General features: G+C 39.3%; 2 protein-coding genes and 1 long non-coding RNA gene across 10 annotated transcripts in view; all 3 read left to right on the top strand.

The window, feature by feature from the left end:
• LOC139564394 (mucin-3A-like) overlaps positions 1-25,289 on the top strand; it is a 74,363-nt gene extending 49,074 nt beyond the window's left edge. For both annotated transcript variants that reach the window (XM_071383895.1, XM_071383888.1), the window contains exons 9-14: positions 23,738-23,836; positions 24,000-24,018; positions 24,127-24,158; positions 24,269-24,373; positions 24,693-24,733; positions 24,878-25,289. In XM_071383895.1, coding sequence (XP_071239996.1) covers positions 23,738-23,836; positions 24,000-24,018; positions 24,127-24,158; positions 24,269-24,373; positions 24,693-24,733; positions 24,878-24,970 — 389 coding nt within the window. In that variant the 3' untranslated portion in view covers positions 24,971-25,289. The remainder of the gene's footprint in view (positions 1-23,737; positions 23,837-23,999; positions 24,019-24,126; positions 24,159-24,268; positions 24,374-24,692; positions 24,734-24,877) is intronic.
• On the top strand, positions 2,574-8,142 carry LOC139564237 (uncharacterized). 7 transcript variants are annotated; one of them, XM_071383602.1, is made up of 7 exons: positions 2,574-2,714; positions 3,048-3,074; positions 3,590-3,901; positions 4,043-4,099; positions 4,381-4,419; positions 6,839-6,940; positions 7,127-8,142. In XM_071383602.1, the coding sequence occupies exons 1-7, from the start codon at positions 2,657-2,659 to the stop codon at positions 7,189-7,191; spliced, it is 660 nt and encodes a 219-aa protein (XP_071239703.1). In that variant the 5' UTR covers positions 2,574-2,656; the 3' UTR covers positions 7,192-8,142. The 7 variants fall into 7 exon arrangements, 6 of the variants coding, with proteins under 6 accessions (XP_071239703.1, XP_071239694.1, XP_071239727.1 ...); XM_071383593.1 differs by having other exon boundaries at positions 3,048-3,086; XM_071383626.1 differs by lacking the exon at positions 4,381-4,419.
• LOC139551066 (uncharacterized) lies at positions 19,873-21,236 on the top strand. Its single transcript, XR_011670192.1, has 3 exons — positions 19,873-20,051; positions 20,383-20,421; positions 20,929-21,236. It is a non-coding gene; the product is annotated as an uncharacterized lncRNA (long non-coding RNA).
• Positions 25,290-26,161: the final 872 nt, after the last annotated feature.

Here is a 26,161-nt window from a genome sequence, read left to right as displayed (position 1 = left end):
GAATGATTACTTGTGTGAACGTGGGCTTATTTCCCATGATGCTCCAGTCCTCATACATGAATTGCCTCTGCATCGTGACAGTGTAATGTTGTGTTTGAGAGTGGTGTGTGTCTCCTCACCTATCGTGTCCCCCTAGTAGACAGCCTGTGCAGTGTTATGAGAGAGGCGGCATATTTTTGGTGTGTTACGCGTGTAAATCTGTGAGAAGTGTGTGTGTGTGTGCGCATGCATATGTGTGTACGTGTACTTTAGGTGCGTGTGTGTGTGAGCGCATGTGTTTGTGTAAGAGATAAAGAAAGAGCGCGAGAGAATGAAAACACTCTGTTGCAGGAAACCCCCTGAGAGAAAGAGAGAATGTTCTGTTCAGCATGGATACTGTGTTTAAAACCTACTGTAGGAGGCTGTCTTCACTGCCCCGGACGTTTGCTATTGTATGTGCTGTATCAGAATATTACTATTGAGTGTTGGTCAGCTTGTTTATATTCATTCAATAAAGGTGACTTTCTTTCAGACTTGTATGCTGGCTGGTCTCTATGTAAATAGTACTGTGTGTCCGGTTATAAACTACACATGAAGAACTGAGATCACATGCATACTTTCACTATGTACCATAGCTATGATACCTCTCCTACAGTGTTATAGCCACCTCTCATCACCTAAGAAAACTAACCTGCCGGTTGGTTGACCATGCTGTACAAATGTGCATTCATGGTACTGTATATAAAACAATTAAATGATCAGCCTGTGGAATGTAAGTCATTATGTGCTGTGTGATTGAGTTGTTATTGCTAATGAACAGTCTCCATTCTACTAATGTACTGCATCTGTATAAATGTAAATGGACAACAGAAGACAAAGACATTTGAAGGATGTTTTTTTCACCCAGAATGAGTAATATGCTCATTTGACTTTTTGTCATTGCTAGATGCTGTTTGGTCTCTCCAAGCTCAAGGTTAGTGAGATAACATTGTTAACGGTGATATAGTGAGATGTCCACACACTTTAGTTTTACAGTAGTTTTTAACTATTTTAGTTAACCCATTAAATGAAATGTGCTAACAATATTTTAGTCAGTCACTGTCATCTGTTTAGTAAAATGCTAGTCAACTTAATATGGAGATGTCATTCACTGTCTCTCTGTGTTCTCTGTTTGTGGGTTCAATGATATTGACGAAGGGAACAGAAGTCTTAGACAATATTGGAGATTTAACACGTTGCCATAGTGTGAAAATGTATTTTCCTCTGATCTCACAGACCTTCCTCAGCCTAGTCTGACAGCGTGTCCTACAGTCATCAGAGAGAGACTCAGTTCAGATGAGCTGTCAGACTCCTCCATCTGTCTCTGTAGATCAGTGTTTCTTCTCCATAGTGGGAAGATGGACTTTACTCTAGCTTCACTCTGTAGACATACACTCACAGGAGCTCAGCGCTCAGATGAACAGGTCACAGTTAACCAGCTGAGGTCAAAATACATTGTCAGTACAGTGCTAAAGGTTAGCAGGTTAGATACATATACAGTGAGCCTTCTACAGTCACAATTCAGGGTAAGAAGACTATCTGAATGTTTGTAAACAATGTACTGTTGTGCCATTTTACCATGTTCCTGTTGGGCTACATCTTCATACTGTTTGTTGTAATGCTAGTTATCAAATTACTTCAATCTGCACGCAGGGACAAAAATGGTATCCATAAATTAATCTGACTCTATGTAAGCAGAAAAGGGGGAGGTGACATTTGGCCCAAAGACTTGCTTTTAACTTGCAAAGACAAAGGGTCGAGCTCCTCGTTCCGGATCTGATCCTCGTTCGGTTCTCTTCTCTTAACACATATGGACTCAGTACATAAATAAAGCATCTGGCCAATTACACAAGATTTTATGTCACGCCCTGAACGTAGATTGCTTTGTATGTTTCTATTTCTTGTTTGGTCAGGGTGTGATGTGGGTGGGCATTCTATGTTTGTATGTCTAGGGTTGGTATTTCTATGTTTTGGCCGGGTATGGTTCTTAATCAGGGACAACTGTCTTTCGTTGTCTCTGATTGAGAACCATACTTAGGTAGCCTGTTTTCCCACTGTTAGTTGTGGGTGGTTATTTTCTGTTTAGTGTTGGTTGCACCTTGCAGAACTGTTTCGGCTATTCTTTTTGTTTTTTTGTATTCAGTGTTCAGTCAGTTAAGCGAATAAAGATGATCACGTACCCGCTGCATTTTGGTCTGACGATTCCTCTTCTTCTTCCGATGAATGCCGTGACACTTTAGTTCTGGGTAAACTGAGATTGTCTGAAATTACAAGGAGCGATTAGTAAAACTCAACCACTAAAACAAATACAGCTGTCAAACACATGAAACCAAAAAGTCTAAGACAAATCTTTTACTCAGACAGCTAGTTTGTTGGTTTTGAAAATGTAATTGAAGCCATCTAATGATGCAAAATATCAGCTGTTAAAGACAAACAGCTACAGACAACAAAAATAACTATAAATTATTCTGAATGTTCCTCTGCAACGTTAGCCACACTTTCCGTATTAGACTGGTTTCTGCTATCTGTGGTTTTCCTGTGAACAAGCTCCACATCTACTTCTCTATTCAAACAACCCTCTCTGACACAGTCACCATCTTCTGTGAAGTCAGACTAACAGTCTATAGACGTCTGATAAATGGCGTTATTCATACCTGTTTTGGCTTGTCATCTGTTTTTGGTCATCCTCCTTTTCGGTGAGTTATTCCTCCATTCCAAGTTCCATCATCTGTTAGTGCTACAGGATTCTCTCTCCTCTTTTAATATTTTACTTCAGGAACTTTTTATATATTTCTGAATCTCATGGCTGTAATAATTGTGTCTTATTCCATTGATCATCTTATTGATGTATTTTTCTGTATCGTTATATTTTGTTCAGATCAGAATGACTACTGCTTGATGACATGCCCATGGATCTAGTGTAGTATATGATACTTTACGAACTTCTACAAAGTCTTCCTGTCTCTCATGTTTATTTATTATTGAGAAAGGCACATTTTCCTGATCAAGACCTATTTTGTTATTTCCAGACACCGTCCAATACATCGAAGCCCAAGGTCATTACCAAGGTCAATTTAAAACTGGAATTATTTGTAGTTTATTTTTACTAAATAATAGTACCATCAATCAATCAAAGTTATCTTGTTAACCTAAACTACATCATTGTAGATGCACTGTTATCATGTAACAGACAAAAATGACTTGATTGTTTTGTTTTTAAAGTATATCAAGTGCTACAATATCTATGAGTACTTAAACATTGAAAATGAATTCATAATTAAATGAGAAGTGACACACTCCATCATCTCCCACACCATACAATCAAGCAAAATAGTCCATGCGATTTCATTTAATTTCACTCCTGAGAATGTAAGGAATTAAGTGAAAGGCAATCGTTGTAAACACACAGCCCACATGATTAAACATCATAAATATGCATGATATCAAATAAGACATGCTGATACGTACTATAAAGAGAATGGCAGGCTCTAGTTTAGTAGAGTGTCAATTGTGACATACATTACATTCAAAGAGAGTGATGCAAAAAGGAGTCTCTGTCCTTTCCTAACAGATCCAAAACCAGACATTACAGTCCATTTTGATGAGGACTTCACCATCATCTGTTTGATTCGTGGATCCGTCAGTCCTGACACCACCTGTAACCTGTATGTTGGAGAGGAGAGTCAGCCATCCTTCACAGCAAAGATCAAGAAGAGAAAACCCACCTCAGCATCCGGACAGCAGTTCTGTCAATTCACTCCAAAACATAGTGATCTGATCAGTCGTCTACAGTCAGTGAGGCGTAAAGAGGTGAGCTGTGACTACAGAGTGAGCTCAGGACCAAACTCTCTCTCTCCACGCAGTGATGGGAAAAGCATTACACGTGAGTCATTATCTACACAAATCTATCAGGGCTGCAGGACTTCATGATCTGACTCACTTTGATTTTAGCATCTTCTTAGTATGACTATGTTAATTCTGACCCACAAACTAAATACTACATTTCAATCCCAAATGATTTCAGATCTGGTGGAAGTTCACATCAGTGATCCAACAACTATACAGACACCTTCTATAGCAGGTAGGCCACACATTTATACATCTGTTACACATGTTTACCTTTGTTTCATTATGATTTTTTACAGAACACTGTTGTTGTGATCAAATGATTCACATTATCCTAGCACAACAGTGAATACTACAACAGGTGTGTTGGTCCTCTAGAGACAATTTTCATTTTTATTGCAAATACCCAATTGTAAGTACACAACACGTCAACCCTATACTTATTAGTTGTCTTGAGTATAAATATGAAACATTCATAATCATAACCTCTCATCATAACCTCTGAGATCTCTACAGGAAACACCACTGACCCCACACTGACTCCAATGGGGATAGGTAAAGATCATTTACAGCATTGTGGTTTAACAGGACAGTAGAAGCTGCTGGTGATTCTCTCTGACAACAAGTACAAAATGTGTAACACTTGTAAAGTTACTTTTAGAATGATCTTATACTGTAGCTCCTTGGTTAGCTCCATAAACAATCCAATGTTAATTTCCAGCGCTGTCATTCCCAACATTCAGTGCCTTCGGTATTCAGACACCATGACATTTTGTTATGTTACAGCCTAATTTTTAACTGCATCATTTTTGACACACATCAATGTACATACAATAACCCATAATGACAAAGCAACAAAAGGTTTTTAGACATTTTTGCTAATAATAAAAATACAAATAAACTGAAATATCATATTTACAAAAGTATTCAGACCCTTTACAAAGTACTTTGTTGAAGTATCTTTGGCGGCGATACCAGCATCGAATCGTCTTGGGTATGACGCTACAAGCTTGGCACACCTGGATTTGGGGAGTTTCTTCCATTCTTCTCTGCAGAAGAATGGGATAATGTTATTATGCCGCCGGAGGGGATGGCTGCTGTTTTACGGGCTCCTAACGAGCTGTGCTATTTTGTTCGTTTTTTCACATTGTCTGTAAAGAACTTCTGGATATCATACGAGTGATTTCTCACCTCGAACTGGACAAAGATTTTTCTTTAACGAATCCGAAGTGAACTATATACTGCTTTCTCGAGAACAGGCTCAAATCTCTGTCATTCGCGTGAAGAAAAGACGGAGAAAAAGTGGGCAAAGATCGGGCTGCCTTCTGAAAATTCGTAGGCGAGTGAGTAAATCTCTGCTACCATCTGTTCTATTGGCCAAACGCAATAATTGGAAAATAAAATGGATGATCTGCGATTAAGACTGTCCTACCAACTGGAGATTAAAAACTGTATTATATTATCTTTTACCGAGTCGTGGCTGAATGACAACACGGATAATATAGAGCTGGCTGGGTTCTCCGCATCGGCAGGACAGAGAAGTCTGGTAAAACGAGGGGCGGGGGTGTGTATCTATTTGTCAATAACAGCTGGTGACCGATGTCTAATATTAAAGAAGTCTCCAGGTATTGCTCGCCTGAGATAGAGGACCTCATGAATAGCTGTAGACCACACTATCTACCAAGAGAGTTCTCATTTATATTATTCGTAGCTGTCTATTTACCATCACAAACCGATGCTGGCACTAAGATCAGCATGTCACGTGCAACCAGAGGAAAAAAACTTTAAACCACCTTTACTCCACACACAGAGACGCATACTAAGCTCTCCCTCGCCCTCCATTTGGTAAATCTGACAATAATTCTATCCTCCTGATAACTGCTTACAAGCAAAAACTAAAGCAGGAAGTACCAATGACTCGGATAATACGGAAGTGGTCAGATGACGTGGATGCTATGGTACAGGTCTGTTTTGCTAGCACAGACTATGTTCCGGGATTCCTTCAAAGGCATTGAGGAGTATACCACCTCTGTCATTGGCTTCATCAAAAAGTGCATCAACAACTTCACCCCCAAAGTGTCTGTACGCTGATATCCCAACCAGAAGCCATGGAATTACAGGCAACATCCGCATCGAGCTAAAGGCTATAGCTGCCGCTTTCAAGGAGCGGGACACTAATCCGGACGCTTATAAGAAATCCTGCAACGCCCTCAGACAAACCATTAAACAGTCAAAGCGTCAATACATGATTAAGATTGAATCCTACTACACCGGCTCTGACTCTCGTCGGATGTGGCAGGGCTTGAAAACTTTTACAGACTACAAAGGGAAATCCAGCCGCGAGCTGCCCAGTGACGAGGGCCTACCAGACGAGCTAAATGCCTTTTATGCTCGCTTCGAGGCAAGTACTTGTTAAATCTACCTCGAAAGGCTAAAGATGGATTTTCCACACTCTACAGTTTCCCATGTGTATCAAGCACAGGAGGTTGATGGCACCTTAATTTGGGATGACGGGCTCGTGGTAATGGCTTAGGTGGAATGAATGGAATAGTATCAGGTATACCATTTAAGCCAATATAATGAGCCGTGGCTTTTGTGGAGCGATGGGTAACGATGATTAGGGGGCGAAGGTTGTTGATGTGCCTCAGCAGCCTCCACTGGTATCAAGAAATGTCCACCACCGAAAGGACATCCAGCCAACTTGACACAAATGTGGAAATTGAAGTCAACATGGGCCAACATCCCTGTGGAATGCTTTCGACACCTTGTAAAGTCTATTCCTCGACGAATTGAGGCTGTTCCGACGGCAAAATGGGGTGGGGGAGGTGCAACTCAATATTTAAGGAAGCTGTTCCTAATGTTTGGTATACTCAGTGTATATCCCTAAATCAATGAAGTAGCATTTTACTGAATTCTACAGTACATATATCATAAAGATATCCCTCTCTGGATCCCTCTCCTCTCTCTCCATCAGAGCCACTTGATTTCCTGTGGCGTCACATCCTCACTGTGTTGGTTCTACTGGCTACCTGTGGAGTAATTATACACTATGTCTTCTCCCATCAATGCCCTGAAGGTCAGTTTACATGTCAATCACTTCCTATAAGCCAGTAGGAAATTGTAATGTGTAGATTGTAATGTATGATGATTTGGGCTATAGCAAGGCTCAGTAAAATAGTAAATCAATGTGATTTGTGTACATGTCGTTTAAGCTAAAGGTGTATGTGAATATGAAATGTACACAGTACATCTGTCTTTTCAGCTGTTCCAAAGAGAAGCAGGAGGGTGGACCAGAGCAATGAAGACTTTTCCTTGACAGTGTGCTAAATCACTGTGCATACCTACAAACATACACGCATGCACACACACACACACACACACACACACACACACACACACACACACACACACACACACACACACACACACACACACACACACACACACACACACACACACACACACACACACACACACACACACACACACATACAGACGCACACACGTATTTTTACATTCAATTAAAAAAAAAAGATTTTTGTGATTTTTCTGTGATTTTTCTGAGATTTCAGTGATTTTTCTTTAGAAATTGAGTGCATGATAGTGTTGCTAGGTAAGTTGAAAACTTAATGTACAAAGTGTACATACATACATTGACTGTACAAAACATTAAGAACACTCTCCCCACAGTTTGAAGTAAGTTACTAACTAGCGTTATGGACTCTACAAGGTGTTGAAAGCGTTCCACAGGGATGCTGACTCCAAGGCTTCCCACAGTTGTGTCAAGTTGGATGGCTGTCCTTTGGATGGTGGACCATTCTTGATACACACGTGAAACTGTTGAGCATGAAAAACCCAGCAGCGTTGCAGTTCTTCACACAAACAGGTGCGCCTGGCACCTACTATCATACTCCGCTCAAAGGCACGTAAATATTTTGTCTTTCCCAATCGATGTCTCAATTGTCTCAAGGCTTAAAAATCCCTCTTTAATCTGTCTCCTCCCCTTCATCTACAATGCTTGAAGTGGATTTAATAACAAGTGCCATCAATAAGGGATCATAGCTTTCACCTGAATTCACCTGGTCAGTCTTTGTCATGGAAAGAGCAGGTGTTCATAATGTTTTGTTTTGTACACATATACATACATTTGCACACATACATTTTTGTTTAACACCGTTTTCCTACCTTTTCTATAATCTTTGTTGAAATTGACTGCATGATAGTGTTGAAGGCAAGTTGCACACAGCAATGTTAATTATTAAAGCTTTTCAAATAACAGTTTGTCTCAGGGATCTTTATTATTTACAAATAATATGTAATAGTCTGTTTAGCCTGGGTGCCAGCCTGTTTCTACTCTCTTGACAACTCCATGTTTACACAATTTCATAAGGAGTTGGCAAGAGAGCATTAAAAGACTGGCACCCAGGCTAGTGTCTGATTGGTGTTAATGTCAATAATACATTTCCTACATACAGTTGAAGTCAGAAGTTTACATACACTTAGGTTGGAGTCATTAAAACTCGTTTTTAAACAACTCCACACATTTCTTGTTAACAAACTAAAGTTTTGGCAAGTCGGTTAGGACATTTACAGACAGATTATTTCACTTATAATTCACTATATCACAATTCCAGTGGGTCAAACGTTTACATACACTAAGTTGACTGTGCCTTTAAACAGCTTGGAAAATTCCAGAAAAGGATGTCATGGCCTCAGAAGCTTCTGATAGGCTAATTTACATCATTTGAGTCAATTGAAGGTGTACCTGTGGATGTATTTCAAGGCCTACCTTCAACCTCATTGCCTCATTGGGAAAATCAAAAGAAATCAGCCAAGACCTCACAAAAAAATAATTGTAGACCTCCACAGACCTCCACATCCTTGGGAGCAATTTCCAAATGCCTGAAGGTACCATATTCATCTGTACAAACAATAGTACGCAAGTATAAACACCATGGGACCACGCAGCCATCAAACCGCTCAGGAAGGAGACGCGTTCTGTCTCCTAGAGATGAACGTACTTTGGTGCGAAAAGTGCAAATCAATACCATAACAACAGCAAATGACCTTGTGAAGATGCTGGAGGAAACAGATACAAAAGTATCTTCATCCACAGTAAAACGAGTCCTATATCGACATAACCCAGACTACGGTTTGCAACTGCACATGGAGACAAAAATCGTACATTTTGGAGAAATGTCCTCTGGTCTGATGAAACAAAAATAGAACTGTTTGACCATAATTACCATCGTTATGTTTGGAGGAAAAAGGGGGATTCTTGCAAGCCGAAGAACACCATCCCAACCGTGAAGCACAGAGGTGGCAGAATCATGTTGTAGGGGTGCTTTGCTGCAGGAGGGACTGGTGCACTTCACAAAATAGATGTCATCATGAGGCAGGAAAATTATGTGGATATATTGAAGCAACATCTCAAGACATCAGTCAGGAAGTTAAAGCTTGGTCGCAAATGGGTCTTCCAAATGGACAATGACTCCAAGCATACTTCCAAAGTTGTGGCAAACTGGCTTAAGGACAAAAGTCAAGGTATTGGAGTGGCCGTCACAAAGCCCTGACCTCAATCCAAAAGAACATTTGTGGGCAGAACTGAAAAAGCGTCTGCGAGCAAGGAGGCTTACAAACCTGACTCAGTTACACCAGCTCTGTCAGGAGGAATGGGCCAAAATTCACCCAACTTATTGTGGGAAGCTTTTGGAAGGCTACCCAAAACATTTGACCCAAGTTAAACAATTTAAAGGCATTGCTACTAACTACTAATTGAGTGTATGTAAACTTCTTACCCACTTCGAATGTGATGAAAAAAATTAAAGCTGAAATCCTTCTCTCTATTATTATTCTGACATTTCACATTCTTAAAATAAAGTGGTGATCCAAACAGACCGAAGACAGGGTATTTTTACTCGGATTAAATGTCAGGAATTGTGAAACTGAGTTTAAATGTATTGGGCCAAGATGTATGTATACTTCCGACTTCAACTGTATTATAGTTCAACTCAAATATTCTGATTGATAAAAAATATATATTTTGGGAAAAAAATATTAAAAAGGGTATTATATTTATGTTATTATGAATATAAATGGTAGAGTTATGTCACAACTGCAGCTTTTGGAAATTTATGAGAAGGTTTGCTCAATCCAAAGTTACAACCAATTGATTGCAGCACTACCGCAGAAATGGAGGAGGCAAGTAGAAGGGGGAAGAAGTTGGGTACTGGTCTGTCTGCCCTGTATGAAGGACCAAAACTGGTGAAAAACATTTTTATAAACCGAAAACTCTATCAGTTTCTTTGAGGACCAAAATGTTGACAGCTGTGCCATACAGGTTGTAAAATAACAGAGAAGAAATGTTTGATGTACCAATTCCATGGAACATGGTGTATGACATTCAAAACAACGCAAGATTCAACACTTTGAGTTTTTCCAATTTAAATTACTGTACAACATTTTTTCCACTAACAAAATGTTAAATATATGCGGCATACAACCATCTCAGCTCTGCAGATTTTGCTGTGAAGAGACAGAATCATTAGTCCATTTATTCTGGTTTTGCCCCCAGGTAGCCCGTTCCTGGTTACAAGTTCAGGAATGGCTGAAAGATCACAACATTCATTTTAAATTAACGCTACAAATACTACAGTTGAGAGATTTGGAAAGACAATCAATCAATCAACAATATAATAATACTCTAAGCAAAAATATGTATCTTTAACCCCCTAGAGTCAATGTCCGTGCCCCTGCGAAAATCTAATTAGCAACATGAAAGCACACATTTACCAGAAAAATTGTTTTGTTTATATTTTAATTTCTATAAGCAAATTCATATTTTCCTCCATGACACCTACAGCACCCGATGTCACAGGAAGGCCAAAAAGATCATCAAGGACAATAGCCAACAGAGCCACTGCCTGTTCACACCGCTATCATCCAGAAGGCGAGGTCAATACAGGTGCATCAAAGCATTGGTTATTGCTCATCACCGTTCTAAAACTTGTCGTTGCACAGCTCACACTACAAGAGCATTGCAGATTTTGTGCCGATAAAATATTGGGACCTCTGGGACTGCTCAAAGACAAGATCAGTAGCCCTCATCATACCCACTTACACTAAACGAGCCTCAGTGACGGATGCGTGCCCCGATTAGACAACGACATGGCGATATTGTCTCCGATCTCAATAATTTGTCTGGGACAGTTTAATCGGGTCTAAAATCGTGTAATGTGTGTGCACCTGGCTTGAGTTTTCCACACCTGGATTGTGCAACATTTGCCCATTTGTTATTTTAATTATTTTTCAAGCTTTGTCAAATTGGTTGTTGATCATTGCTAGACATTGCTAGACATTTTCAGGCCTTGCCATAGATTTTCAAGAAGATTTAAGACCAAACTTTAACCCTGCCACTCAGGAACATTCACTGTCGTCTAGGTGTCAACTCTAATTTATATTTGGCCTTGTGTTTTAGCTTATTGTCCTGCTGAAAGGTGAATTCATCTACCAGTGTCTGGTGGAAGCAGACTGAACCAGTTTTCTTCTAGGACTTTGCCTGTGTTTTGCTCCATTCTGTTTCTTTTTATCCTGGAAAACTCCCCAGTCATTAAACCCCTTATGGTATTAATTTGCACTTTTCGCACCAAAGTACGTTCATCTCTAGGAGACAGAACGCGTCTCCTTCCTGAGCAGTTTGACGGCTGCGTGGTCCCATGGTGTTTATACTTCCGTACTATTGTTTGTACAGATTAATATGGTACCTTCAGGCATTTGGAAAATGCTCCCAAGAATGTGGAGGTCTGTGGAGGTCTACAATTATTTTTTGTGAGGTCTTGGCTGATTTCTTTTGATTTTCCCAATGAGGCAATGAGGTTGAAGGTAGGCCTTGAAATACATCCACAGGTACACCTCCAATTGACTCAAACGATGTCAATTAGCCTATGAGAAGCTTCTGAAGCCATGACATAATTTTCTGGAATTTTCCAAGCTGTTTAAAGGCATAGTCAACTTAGTGTATGTAAACTTTTGACCCACTGGAATTGTGATATAGTGAATTATAAGTGAAATAATCTGTCTGTAAACAATTGTTGGAAAAAGTAGATGTCCTAACCGACTTGCCAAAACTTTAGTTTGTTAACAAGAAATGTGTGGAGTGGTTTAAAACTAGTTTTAATGACTCCAACCTAAGTGTATGTAAACTTCTGACTTCAACTGTATGTAGGAAATGTATTATTGACATTAACACCAATCAGACAATAGCCTGGGTGCCAGTCTTTTAATGCTCTCTTGCCAACTCCTTATGAAATTGTGTAAACATGGAGTTGTCAAGAGAGTAGAAACAGACTGGCACCCAGGCTAAACAGACTATTACATATTATTTGTAAATAATAAAGATCCCTGAGACAAACTGTTATTTGAAAAGCTTTAATAATTAACATTGCTGTGTGCAACTTGCCTTCAACACTATCATGCAGTCAATTTCAACAAAGATTATAGAAAAGGTAGGAAAACGGTGTTAAACAAAAATGTATGTGTGCAAATGTATGTATGTATATGTGTACAAAACAAAACATTATGAACACCTGCTCTTTCCATGACAAAGACTGACCAGGTGAATTCAGGTGAAAGCTATGATCCCTTATTGATGTCACTTGTTAAATCCACTTCAAGCATTGTAGATGAAGGGGAGGAGACAGATTAAAGAGGGATTTTTAAGCCTTGAGACAATTGAGACATCGATTGGGACAGACAAAATATTTACGTGCCTTTGAGCGGAGTATGATAGTAGGTGACAGGCCTGTTTGTGTGAAGAACTGCAACGCTGCTGGGTTTTTCATGCTCAACAGTTTCACATGTGTATCAAGAATGGTCCACCACCCAAAGGACAGCCATCCAACTTGACACAACTGTGGGAAGCCTTGGAGTCAGCATCCCTGTGGAACGCTTTCAACACCTTGTAGTCCATAACGCTAGTTAGTAACTTACTTCAAACTGTGGGGAGGGTGTTCTTAATGTTTAGTACAGTCAATGTATGTATGTACACTTTGTATATTACGTTTTCATCTTGCCTAGCAACACTATCATGCACTCAATTTCTAAAGGTAGGTAATGCACAGTGATTTAGCACACTGTCAAGGAAAAGTCTTCATTGTTCTGGTCCACCCTCCTGCTTCTCTTTGTAACAGCTGAAAAGACAGATGTACTGTGTACATGTCATATTCACATACACCTTTAGCTTAAACGACATGTACACAAATCACATTGATTTACTATTTTACTTAGCCTTGCTACAGCCCAAATCATCATACATTACAATCTACACATTACAATTTCCTACTGGCTTATAGGAAGTGATTGACATGTAAACTGACCTTCAGGGCATTGATGGGAGATGACATAGTGTATAATTACTCCACAGGTAGCCAGTAGAACCAACACAGTGAGGATGTGACGCCACAGGAAATAAGGTGGCTCTGATGGAGAGAGAGGAGAGGGATCCAGAGAGGGATATCTTTATGATATATGTACTGTAGAATTCAGTAAAATGCTACTTCATTGATTTAGGGATATACACTGAGTATACCAAACATTAGGAACAGCTTCCTTAAATATTGAGTTGCACCTCCCCCACCCCATTTTGCCGCCGGAACAGCGGCAAAATGTCACCAATAGTGACAGAAGCAGTGTCACTCTACCTTGATGGATAGTGAGTCTCTATGGTGTAGAAACATATACATGTGTATCTTTGAACGTTGCATTTAAAAAACATTCCAGGTAATCCATACATACAAACAGTATTGAAAATCCATAAATAAAATGTTTGACTGTGTCAGTATTTATGTTTGTACAAAGTACAGTAAATCCTTTCATTATGTGAAATGATGTTTAGTAAATACGACATTATAAGATTTCATTTTCAGGGAGATCATAATAAATATGGTATAACAGTGTATTATGGTGTTTTATACTATATTATACTATGTTATACTATTATATTATAAGGTATTATATTGTATTATAAGTGTATGATTTTATAAACCACCTACTTACCCTGAAGAGTGACTGAGACAGGGTGACTAAAAGGAGATGTGTGAGACCTCCCTACAGCATAGTAACACGTAATTTTGACCACAGCTGGAAATGTTTGATCTGCCCTCTTGAGCAGCTCAGTTCCTGTGAGTGTCTGAGTACAGGATGAGTCTGGCAGATTAAAACATCTCCCCTCTATGTAGAAGTAACACTGAGACATAGTGACAGATGGAAGAGTCTGACAGTTCAGCTGAACTGAGTCTCTCTCTCTGATGACTGTAGAGCTGACTGTCAGCCTGGGAGGAGGTGGGTCTGTGAGATCAGGAGATCAGGAGAATAGTGCCTCTTTGAAAGTTGCATTTAAAAAACATTCCAGGTAACCCATACATACGAACAGTATGGAAAACCCATAAATAAAACTGTGTCAGTATTTATGTTTGTACAAAGTACAGTAAATTCTATCATTATGTGAAATGAAGATGTTAAGGAAACACAACATTATAGATCACATTTCCAAGAAGATCATAAAAAATATGGTATAACAATGTATTATGGTGTTTTATAGTATAGATGTACTATATTATACTATTATATTATAGTGTGTTATATTGTATTATAAGTGTATGATTTTATAAACCACCTACTTACCATGAACAGTAACTGAGACAGGGTAACTAAAGGAGATGTGTGAGACTTCCATGCAGCGTAGTAACACGTCAATTTGACAACATCTGGAAATGTTGGATCTGCCCTCTTGAACAGCTCTGTTCCTGTGAGTGTATGAGTACAGGATGAGTCTGGAAGATTCTTCCCCCCCTCTATGTAGAAGTAACATTGAGACACATGGAGAGATGGAGGCGTCTCACAACTCAGCTGAACTGAGTCTCTCTCGTTGATGACTGCAGAGCTGACTGTCAGACTGGGAGGAGGAAAGTCTGTGAGATCAGAGGGATGATGGTCCCTTTTCATTTAATTATAAATTAATTTTCAATGTTTAAGTACTCATAGTTATTGTACCACTTGATATACGTTTGAAAAAGTAAAACAATGAAGTCACTGCTGTCTCTTAGATGATAACAGTGCATCTTCAATAATGTAGTTAAGGTTAACACGATAACTTTGATTAATTGATGGTAAAATTATTTAGTAAAAATAGTTAGACAAAAAAAAAGGTAAATAATTCCAGTTTAAAACACAATGACCTGGGTAATGACCTTGGGCTTCGGTGTATTGGAAGGTGTCTGGAAATAACAAAATAGGTCTTGATCAGGAAAATGTGCCATTGTAAAAAATTAATAAACATGAGAGACAGGAACACTTTGCACAAGTTGGTGTCATATACTACAATGGATCCATGGGCATGTTATCAAGCAGTAGTCATTCTGATCTGAACAAAATAATGATAGAAATACATCATAAAGATGATCAATGGAATAAGACACAATTATTACAGCCATGAGATTCAGAAATATATAAATAGTTCCTGAAGAAAAATATTAAAAGAGGAGAGAGAATCCTGTAGCACTAACAGATGATGGAACTTGGAATGGAGGAATAACTCACCCAAACGGAGGATGACCAGAAACAGATGACCAGCCATATCAGGGATGAATAACGCCATTTATCAGACGTCTACAGACTGTTAGTCTGACTTCACAGAAGATGGTGACTGTGTCAGAGAGGGTTGTTTGAATAGAGAAGTAGATGTGGAGCTTGTTCACAGGAAAACCACAGAGCGCAGAAACCAGTCTCATATGTAAAATGTGGCTAATGTTGCAGAGGAACATTCAGAATAGTTTTTCAGTCATTATTTTTGTTGTCTGTAGATATTTGCAAAGGAAAATGAGAATGAGCATTTCTTCCCAGTTTCAGTCCATTTTTCTTCTGTTTGGTGCCTATTGAACACGACCCAGGAGTTGAAGGCCAACAGACATCCCCAATAGCAATCGATAGAGTTAAAGACCTTCTGATTCAGAGTATGAGAAGCCTAATACAGGCTGACAGATTCACTTTCTTTGTCATGTATAAGTTGCATTTGATTTATTGTATGATGTTGAAATGCAAACCTTTGGATGAAACAAAACACTGTGACCAATGGCAGATTTTTAAAATGTTCTTTACTTAACAATGGCGTTAAGTTTTTGTATTTAAGTTATTCTTAATGGATTTTTAAAACATCAGTTTGGCTTATTGAATATGTCAGTTTGGGACTGTACTATTTGTAATAGTAAATGTTTTCTGCTGTACAGTAAAGATTTAGGAACAAGTTAAATGTGTGTCCAGCATGCTGAATGATTACTTGTGTGAACATGCGCTTATTTCCCATGATGCTCCAGTCCTCATACATTAATTGCCTCTGCATCATGACAGTGTGAAGTTGTGTTTGAGAGTGGTGTGCGTCTTCTCACCTATCGTTTCCCCCTAGTAGACAGCCTGTGCAGTGTTATGAGAGAGGCGGCATATTTTTGGGGTGTTGCTGGTGTAAATATGTGAAAAGAAGTGTGTGTGTGTGTGTGCATGCATATGTTTGTGTGTGTGTGTACTGTAGGTGTGTGTGTGCGCATGCATACGTGTGTATGTGTACTTTAGGTGTGTGTGTGCGCGCATGTGTATGTGTAAGAGATAAAGAAATAGTGAGAGAGAATCAGAACACTGTTGTAGGAAACCCCCCGAGAGAAAGAGAGAATGTTCTGTTCAGAATGGATACTGTGTTTAAAACCTACTGTAGGAGGCTGTCTCCACTGCCCCGGACGTTTGCTATTGTATATGCTGCATCAGAATATTACTATTGAGTGTTGGCCAGCTTGTTTATATTCATTCAATAAAGGTGACTTTCTTTCAGACTTGTATGCTGGCTGGTCTCTATGTAAATAGACTGTATGTCTGGTTATAAACTACACATGAAGAACTGAGAACAAATGCATACTTTCACTATGTATCATAGCTATGATACCTCTCCTACAGTATTATAGCCACCTCTCGTCACCTAAGAAAACTGACCTGCCGGTTGGTTGACCATGCTGTACAGGTGAGGGCCCTCGGAGTGTGGTGTCAGGAAAATAACCTCATACTCAACGTCAACAAAACAAAGGAGATGATTGTGGACTTCAGGAAACAGCAGAGGGAGCACCCCCCTATCCACATCGACGGGTCAGTAGTGGAGAAGGTGGAAAGTTTTAAGTTCCTCGGTGTACACATCACGGACAAACTGAACTGGTCCACCCACACAGACAGCGTTGTGAAGAAGGCGCAGCAGCGCCTCTTCAACCTCAGGAGGCTGAAGAAATTCGGCTTGTCACCAAAAGCACTCACAAACTTCTACAGATGCACAATCGAGAGCATCCTGTCGGGCTGTATCACCGCCTGGTACGGCAACTGCTCCGCCCACAACCGTAAGGCTCTCCAGAGGGTAGTGAGGTCTGCAGAACGCATCACCAGGGGCAAACTACCTGCCCTCCAGGACACCTACACCACCCGATGTCACAGGAAGGCCATAAAGATCATCAAGGACAACAACCACCCAAGCCACTGCCTGTTCACCCCGCTATCATCCAGAAGGCGAGGTCAGTACAGGTGCATCAAAGCAGGGACCGAGAGACTGAAAAACAGCTTCTATCTCAAGGCCATCAGACTGTTAAACAGCCACCACTAACATTTAGCGGCCGCTGCCAACATACTGACTCAACTCCAGCCACTTTAAAAATGGGAATTGATGGAAATTATGTAAAAATGTACCACTAGCCACTTTAAGCAATGCCACTTAATACAATGTTTACATACCCTACATTACCCATCTCATATGTATATATACTGTACTCTATATCATCTACTGCATCTTGCCATCTTTATGCAATACATGTACCACTAGCCACTTTAAACTATGCCACTTTATGTTTACATACCCTACAGTACTCATCTCATATGTATATACCGTACTCTATACCATCTACTGCATCTGCCATGCCGTTCTGTACCACCACTCATCCATATATCTTTATGTACATATTCTTTATCCCTTTACACTTGTGTGTGTGTGTAAGGTAGTAGTGTGGAATTGTTAGGTTAGATTACTGTTGGTTATTACTGCATTGTCGGAACTAGAAGCACAAGCATTTCGCTACACTCGCATTAACATCTGCTAACCATGTGTATGTGACTAATAAAATTTGATTTGATTTGATTTGATTTGAAATGTGCATTCATGGTACTGTATATAAAACAATTAATTGATCAGCATGTGGAATGTAAGTCATGATGTACTGTGTGACTGAGTAGTTACTGCGAATGAACAGTCTCCATTTTACTAATATACTGCATCTGTATAAATGTAAATGGACAACAGAAGACAAAGACATTTTTTTCTCCCAGAATGAGTAAGACGCTCGTTTGACTTTTTGTCATTGCTAGATGCTGTTTGGTCTCTCCAAGCTCAAGGTTAGTGAGATGTCTACACACTTTAGTTTTACAGTAGTTTTTCCATTTGAACTATTTTAGTTTCCCCATTAAATGAAATGTGCTAACAATATTTTAGTCAGTCACTTTCATCTGTTTAGTAAAAGGCTAGTTAACTTAATATGGCGATGTTATTCACTGTCTCTGTTTGTGGGTACAATGATATTGATTAAGGGAACATAAGACTTAGATAATATTGGAGATTTAACACATTGCCGTATTGTGAAAAATAATTTTCCTCTGATCTCACAGACCTTCCTCAGCCTAGTCTGACAGCGTGTCCTTCAGTCATCTGAGAGAGAGACTCAGTTCAGCAGAGCTGTCAGACTCCTCCATCTGTCTCTGTAGCTCAGTGTTTCTTCTACACAGTAGGAAGAGTGAATTTACACTACCTTTACCCTGTAGACATACACTCACAGGAGCTCAGCTGCTCAGATGAACAGGTCACAGTTAACCTGCTGAGGTCAAAATACATTGTCAGTACAGTGCTAAAGGTTAGCAGGTTAGATACATATACAGTGAGCCTTCTACAGTCACAATTCAGGGTAAGAAGACTATCTGAATGTTTGTAAACAATGTACTGTTGTGCCATTTTACCATGTTCCTGTATGGCCACTTTTTCATACTGTTTGTTGTAATGCTAGTTATCAAATTACTTCAATCTGCACGCAGGGACAAAAATGGTATCCATAAATTAATCTGACTGTATGTAAGCAGAAAAAGGGGAGGTGACATTTGGCCCAAAGACTTGCCTTCAACTTGCAAAGACAAAGGGTCGAGCTCCTCGTTCCGGTTCTGATCCTCGTTCGGTTCTCTTCTCTTAACACATATGGACTCAGTACATGAATAAAGAATCTGGCCAATTACACAAGACTTTATGTCACGCCCTGACCGTAGATTGCTTTGTATGTTTCAATTTTTTCTTTGGTCAGGGTGTGATGTGGGTGGGCATTCTATGTTTGTATGTCTAGGGTTGGTATTTCTATGTTTTGGCCGGGTATGGTTCTTAATCAGGGACAGCTATCTTTCGTTGTCTTTGATTGAGAACCATACTTAGGTAGCCTGTTTTCCCACTGTTAGTTGTGGGTGGTTATTTTCTGTTTAGTGTTGGTTGCACCTTGCAGAACTGTTTCGGCTATTCTTTTTGTTATTTTGTATTCAGTGTTGAGTCAGTTAAGCGAATAAAGATGAATACGTACCCCGCTGCATTTTGGTCTGACGATTCCTCTTCTTCTTCCGATGAATGCCGTGACACTTTAGTTCTGGGTAAACTGAGATTGTCTGAAATTACAAGGAGCGATTAGTAAAACTCAACCACTAAAACAAATACAGCTGTCAAACACATGAAACTAAAAAGTCTAAGACAAATCTTTTACTCAGACAGCTAGTTTGTTGGTTTTGAAAATGTAATTGAAGCCATCTAGTGATGCAAAATATCAGCTGTTAAAGACAAACAGCGACAGACACCAAAAATAACTATAAATTATTCTGAATGTTAGCCACACTTTCCGTATTAGACTGGTTTCTGCTATCTGTGGTTTTCCTGTGAACAAGCTCCACATCTACTTCTCTATTCAAACAACCCTCTCTGACACAGTCACCATCTTCTGTGAAGTCAGACTAACAGTCTGTAGATGTCTGACAAATGGCGTTATTCATCCCTGATATGGCTGGTCATCTGTTTTTGGTCATCCTCCTTTTCGGTGAGTTATTCCTCCATTCCAAGTTCCATCATATGTTAGTGCTACAGGATTCTCTCTCCTCTTTTAATATTTTACTTCAGGAATTCTTTATATATTTCTGAATCTCATGGCTGTAATAATTGTGTCTTATTCCATTGATCATCTTATTGATGTATTTTTCTGTATCGTTATATTTTGTTCAGATCAGAATGACTACTGCTTGATAACATGCCCATGGATCTAGTGTAGTATATGATACTTCACCAACTTCTACAAAGTGTTCCTGTCTCATGTTTATTTATTATTTAGAATGGCACATTTTCCTGATCAAGACCTATTTTGTTATTTCCAGACACCGTCCAATACATCGAAGCCCAAGGTCATTACCAAGGTCACTTTAAAACTGGAATTATTTGTAGTTTATTTTTACTAAATAATAGTACCATCAATCAATCAAAGTTATCTTGTTAACCTAAACTACATAATTGTAGATGCACTGTTATCATGTAACAGACAAAAGTGACTTAATTGTTTTGTTTTTAAAGTATATCAAGTGCTACAATATCTATGAGTACTTAAACATTGAAAATGAATTCATAATTAAATGAGAAGTGACACACTCCATCATCTCCCACACCATAGATCCAAGCAAAATAGTCTTTGCTATTCAATTTGATTTCACACGTGAGAATGTAAGGAATTAAGTGAAAGGCAATCGTTGTAAACACACAGCACACCTGATTAAATGGCACTCATAAATATGCATGATATCAAATAAGACATGCTGTTAGTTACTATAAAGAGAATGGCAGGATCTAGTTTAGTAGAGTGTCAATTGTGACATACATTACATTCAAAGAGATTGATGCAACAAGGAGTCTCTGTCCTTTCCTAACAGATCTAAAACCAGACATTACAGTCCATTTTGATGAGGACTTCACCATCATCTGTTTGATTCGTGGATCCGTCAGTCCTGACACCACCTGTAACCTGTATGTTGGAGAGGAGAGTCAGCCATCCTTCACAGCAAAGATCAAGAAGAGAAAATCCACCTCAGCATCCGGACAGCAGTTCTGTCAATTCACTCCAAAACATAGTGATCTGATCAGTCGTCTACAGTCAGTGAGGAGTAAAGAGGTGAGCTGTGACTACAGAGTGAGCTCAGGACCAAACTCTCTCTCTCCACGCAGTGATGGGTACAGCTTGGCACATGAGTCATTATCTACACAAATCTATCAGGGCTGCAGGTCTTCATGATCTGACTCACTTTGATTTTAGCATCTTCTTATTATGACTATATTCATTCTGACCCACAAACTATATACCACATTTCAATCCCAAAAATGTTTTTAGATCTGGTGGAGGTTCACATTAGGGATCCAACAACTAAACCCTTTCCAGCAGGTAGGCAACACATCCGTTTTTATTTGGCTTTGCGGAATGGCTGTGGGCTGCACTTGTTCATTTAGCAGACAAGATTTGCTAATAGTTCTGTGGTATTATTTTATATTAATTTATAGTATGAAGAATACAATTGTACAAAGTAAAAACATTTAATATAAATATTTTCTCAAAGGATTTGAGCAAGTGTGGGCTCGGCTATTCTGTGTTGAGCACTTAACAAATAAATAAGTACTCCTATATGCTTCATTTAAAGTTATTAATGTAACTATAGTTGTTCTATAAATTTTGGGCTACATGCTTTGATTTTTAATACATTGCAAGGCTGCATGATGAAACTCTTATGATGATTTGAAAAACGTTGCTTGAAAGGCATGAGCTCTGCTTTGTTTTTTACACAGGCTGTACACACTCCAATAGTCTCTCATTCACAATTTGACAAGCACTTGATAATGCCTCGAATTTCATGGCGGCATCCCCTATGTTGCCGTAATGCAGTCTAAAAAAATCCATGCCTTTTGCGGCCCGGAGTGCTGCGTTGCGCCCTTCTCCCTGAGTGTGCTGCCAATCCAAAGCTCTCTCACTCATACGGATCTCTGTCACATTATAGGGTCTTTCTCACAGGCTACAAGTTAAGACAGACACAACAGGGACGCAACTGTTTGCGCCTTTACCCAATTCTGAGGTGCCTATTTAAGATATTAGAAGAACTGTCCAAAACTGTCGTCAGCCAACAAGATGAGTAGGCCTAACGAACAGCAAAGCACTAGCCCATGTCAATCTACTATCCCCCGTAGTACAAAAATCGACCTATTCTATTCTGTGCGATAAATAAATATTCCAGACATAGTCTGGGACAGTTGTGGGATGCGATAGATCCCAAATGAATACAACAACAGTGGATACATGGTAGTAGGCTGTAAGTGGGAATGCTCCATTAGTGGAAAACACCATTATCAAAAGTGACCGCAAATGTAATTATGCATCTAATGCTTTTATTTTAACCTGCATTTTTATGGTGAAAATGAGCTTCCCCAAACTTCCAGTTAGGCTTTACATTTTAAGCAATTTTAAGAAGTTATTTGGCCACTTTAGATGTGATACAAACCTTATTAAAACATATAGGCCTATGGGCTAGGCTACATGAGATGAGCGACTATGATTCAAACAAGTCACAAAAAAAAGGCATTCTTTCTTATGCTGGGCATCGTTCACAAGTGATAATATATAATTCACAAGTGATAGGCTAATATTGTCACCCATCAGACTATTCTTGATTTAACCTTGTCTTTACATACAGTATAGTAAACAATATATGTGTGACATTTGTTTTGATTTAGAATGAACCATTATCATGCAACTGCCTCAAAACAGGGGCAGCGGGAAAAAAACAAATGTCATCTATGCACTTAAATAGTGAACGGAGGACGCTTTCCCCCGTGGTTTATTTTCATGTCAGCCAGGTAGGCTATACTCACGTTGTAAATATAAGCAATGTAATAATTATTAGGAAAGTTAAGTAATAAATATAGTAGGCCTAGCCTATAGAAAGCTGATGGGATCCTCCTCTTTTTATTAGCGGCCATCACTCTGTTTTCTCCCGCAATTGCATAGCCTATAGAAATGTTGCGCAACATGAGCACATGGGCTCTCATGAAGTGTTTGATTAGATTTTTGATTACATTTGCTTTGATGTCAGAGTGATTAGAGGGACAATAGAGTGCTATTTGGTAGGCTACTAATGACCATCAGCAGCATCAGAGCTTGGAGAAGCCTAATTAAAGTGACTAAACGGTCACGTGGAGTTTGACTATCTTCATGATCCGTGACCGCCGGTGTTGCTGTAATGCGGTCACTGCAACAGACCTAGCGCTGCTGTTATTTTATAGCAGAGCTCCTTATAGCAGTATAAAAGACCCTGGTCCTACTTTGTCTCTTTAGCATGACAGTGAGTCCTACAACAGGTGTATTGGTCCTCTGAGGGACCGTCTTTGCAAATACTGTTTCCAGTTGTACATTCAGTCTAAGGTCTGGGTTTTAACAATAATGTGCCACATTATAATGTTGTGAACATGTCATTTTTCTGTTGACTGAGTTGTGTTGTTTTCTAACTAAATGATGAATACCTTTATTCTTGTGTAATCAGATACACAATTACCTTGTCTTGTATTGCTTCCCAGCAGGTTCGACTGTTAGTTCTACTTTGACCCCAAACACCCCAGTGAGACCAACTACCAATCATCTTTTGAGATGTAGTATTGACCCTCTGAATACAAGCTAATGTCCTTCCCAATGTCACCAAACAGAAACAGCTGTGAGATTATGGCAGGGAGCAGTGGGTGTGGCTTCTGGAGTGGGCGTGTTCCTGATGGGATTGACAGCTGTCTATCTCTGGAGGAGGACCAGTGAGTACTTCTGATTCTGCAAAACAAATCATTTGCAAACATTTTCCTTTGTCATATTAATGTAAGTGCCATTGACATGGATTAATCTTTCAACTGCTTTTGGACATATTATGTAGGGTAGGCTATATTGAATATAATAAATTTAGCCTAATTTGTTTTTCAGAGAAGAACAATTCTCAGAGGTAAGAATTCCCTTGTGAATATGATGCAGATTGTATCAACCTTGAGTTCTGTATTGTCCATGATGAGATGTTCTTACCACAACCTTCTTATACTTTTATGTTGTACAGACCTACAGCCAGACAGGATGATCACAGCCAATGTACGGTCCAAACAAAATACACCAAACACTGCACACACTACTAACACAACTACACACATGCATGTACAAACACAAATTGTCATTACATTTTAATTTTGTTTATGTTGTAGGTGATTTGGTGATGGGAGCTGTGAGCTGTGCAGGCATGTTGGCCTTAAAGGATTCTGGGATCTATTCTCTCATCACCACTGTACCGTCCACGTTACTGCCCTCAGGTGAGTTTGTATCAGATTGTCTTCTGTCCCGGTTTTCCCGACCTGGGACTGGAATTTGGGAAACTCAGCACAATAAATCTTTGTCACTCAATGTCAAACGTACTAACTTAAAACATAAATAAGGTGTTTGTCAGAGCATCTTGAAAGTGTGAGATCGGAGCTGTAAGTCTACAAGGTGGTTTGAGACAGGAAGAGAAGTGTGAAGTGACATTAAGCACAGCAAAGTAATACACACAACCACACCCACACTTACGTGTAAGGGCACACACACACACAAATACACAGAAACTCTAACTCAGGCTCCCTCTGTGTTGTACAGGCCCTGTTGAAGAAAATGGAAAGTCATCTGAAAACGACAATGTAAGTTCAGAATCACCCACTGTGTTTGATGATTGTGAACGGCTCTCAGTTTCAGATTGATGTTACATCCTTTTAAATTACATGACATTTGCAGTACTGTAGAATTAAAGGAATGAAGTTAAACTGTATGTTTATTTTCTCTAGTCTGATACGTACCATGTATACAGCTCAATCCCCGACAGACCAGCAACCTCAGCCCAGCCGGATGGGTTGTACAGTCTTCTGCAGAGACACTGAAACTACACCACTGGCTTTCTGTATGTCTCACAGAAATACTCTTTCTTTCAGGATGTCCTTTATTTATCACACATCATGTTGCTGTAAATACTTATCTAATACATCTACTGCAGTACCGTTTCTAGGCATAAGCATCATAAGGGGCTGCCATCACATGGCAAAATGTGTAGAACTGGAGGTAATTAGCTTAATAACTTCAAAGTTTTCTCCGCCCCATGGCAAAATTTGTAGAATTGCATGACATTAACTTTAAAGTTGCACATTTTTCACTCCCCTGCCATGAGGGGGCCACTGAAATGTTTTCCCTCGAGGTGGTCAAATCTAATCTTAAGGGTCCCCAAAATGCTAAGGGCCCCCAAAATGCTAGAAATGGTCCTGATCTACTGTATCACACATGGACACCTAGTTTCTGTTACATGCCTGTCCATAATAATGGTTACCGTGTTAGAATTTTTATTTGGGGGCTTTGGGTGGGTTCGGCCATACTCCCCTTTAAAAAAAATAGTTTCCCCCCGCCAGTAAATGCTAAACATATACTGGTACGTTATTGTCAACATCAGATCATCAAAACTGAAAAATATAGATATCCTAAATGCTTTTAAAATGTCCCCATTTCCCAATGTTTACCTGTTATTTTCCAAGTTCCCAGTTTAACTTCAATTTACTCATGCACTTCAGAGTCCCCCCTTCAATGTGCAGTGGTGTAGACACATCCTAGCATTGTAGTCGAATGACTGCGTAGCAGTTAAGTTGTAAATGGTGTGTGACCATAACCTTCATGAAACAAAATTATCCAGTTAATTAACATTGGAGAATCGCTTCGTTTGACCATCCTTATCTTGTGAGTTTACAGATGTAGGATCTTAATTTGAACCAGATTGCTACAGCATAAAAATTATCCTGCAGCATCTGGAAATGTGAATTATTATGTGGATTATAATGTCTGGGATTCTTTTTAGGGGTTTATACATTTTTCTTTAGGGCTAGTTTAGTCTGACGTTTCAAAGTGGAAATTACAAACTTTAGAAGTCTACATACACTATACATTTGCATTTCCTGCTGTGCAAAAATATGGCAGTTTATAGCATTTTAAAAACATTACAATACATTCAGACTGTGTGCTCTCAAGCCCCTACTCCACCACTACCGCATATATACAGTACAAAATCCATGTGTACGTGTGTGTATGCG

This window comes from Salvelinus alpinus, chromosome 2 (genome assembly GCF_045679555.1).
Source record: "Salvelinus alpinus chromosome 2, SLU_Salpinus.1, whole genome shotgun sequence".
Taxonomy (NCBI): Eukaryota; Metazoa; Chordata; class Actinopteri; order Salmoniformes; family Salmonidae; genus Salvelinus; species Salvelinus alpinus.
This window is presented reverse-complemented; position numbering and strand designations above follow the sequence as displayed.

What these genes read in the sequence shown, in the direction of transcription:
- LOC139564237 (XM_071383593.1), top strand. Translation starts at nt 2,657, where the DNA reads ATGGCGTTATTCATACCTGTTTTGGCTTGTCATCTGTTTTTGGTCATC. An exon ending in TTTGGTCATCCTCCTTTTCG is followed by an intron (nt 2,715 to 3,047) that starts GTGAGTTATTCC and finishes TGTTATTTCCAG; the next exon opens with ACACCGTCCAATACATCGAA. An exon ending in ACAGACACCTTCTATAGCAG is followed by an intron (nt 4,100 to 4,380) that starts GTAGGCCACACA and finishes AGATCTCTACAG; the next exon opens with GAAACACCACTGACCCCACA.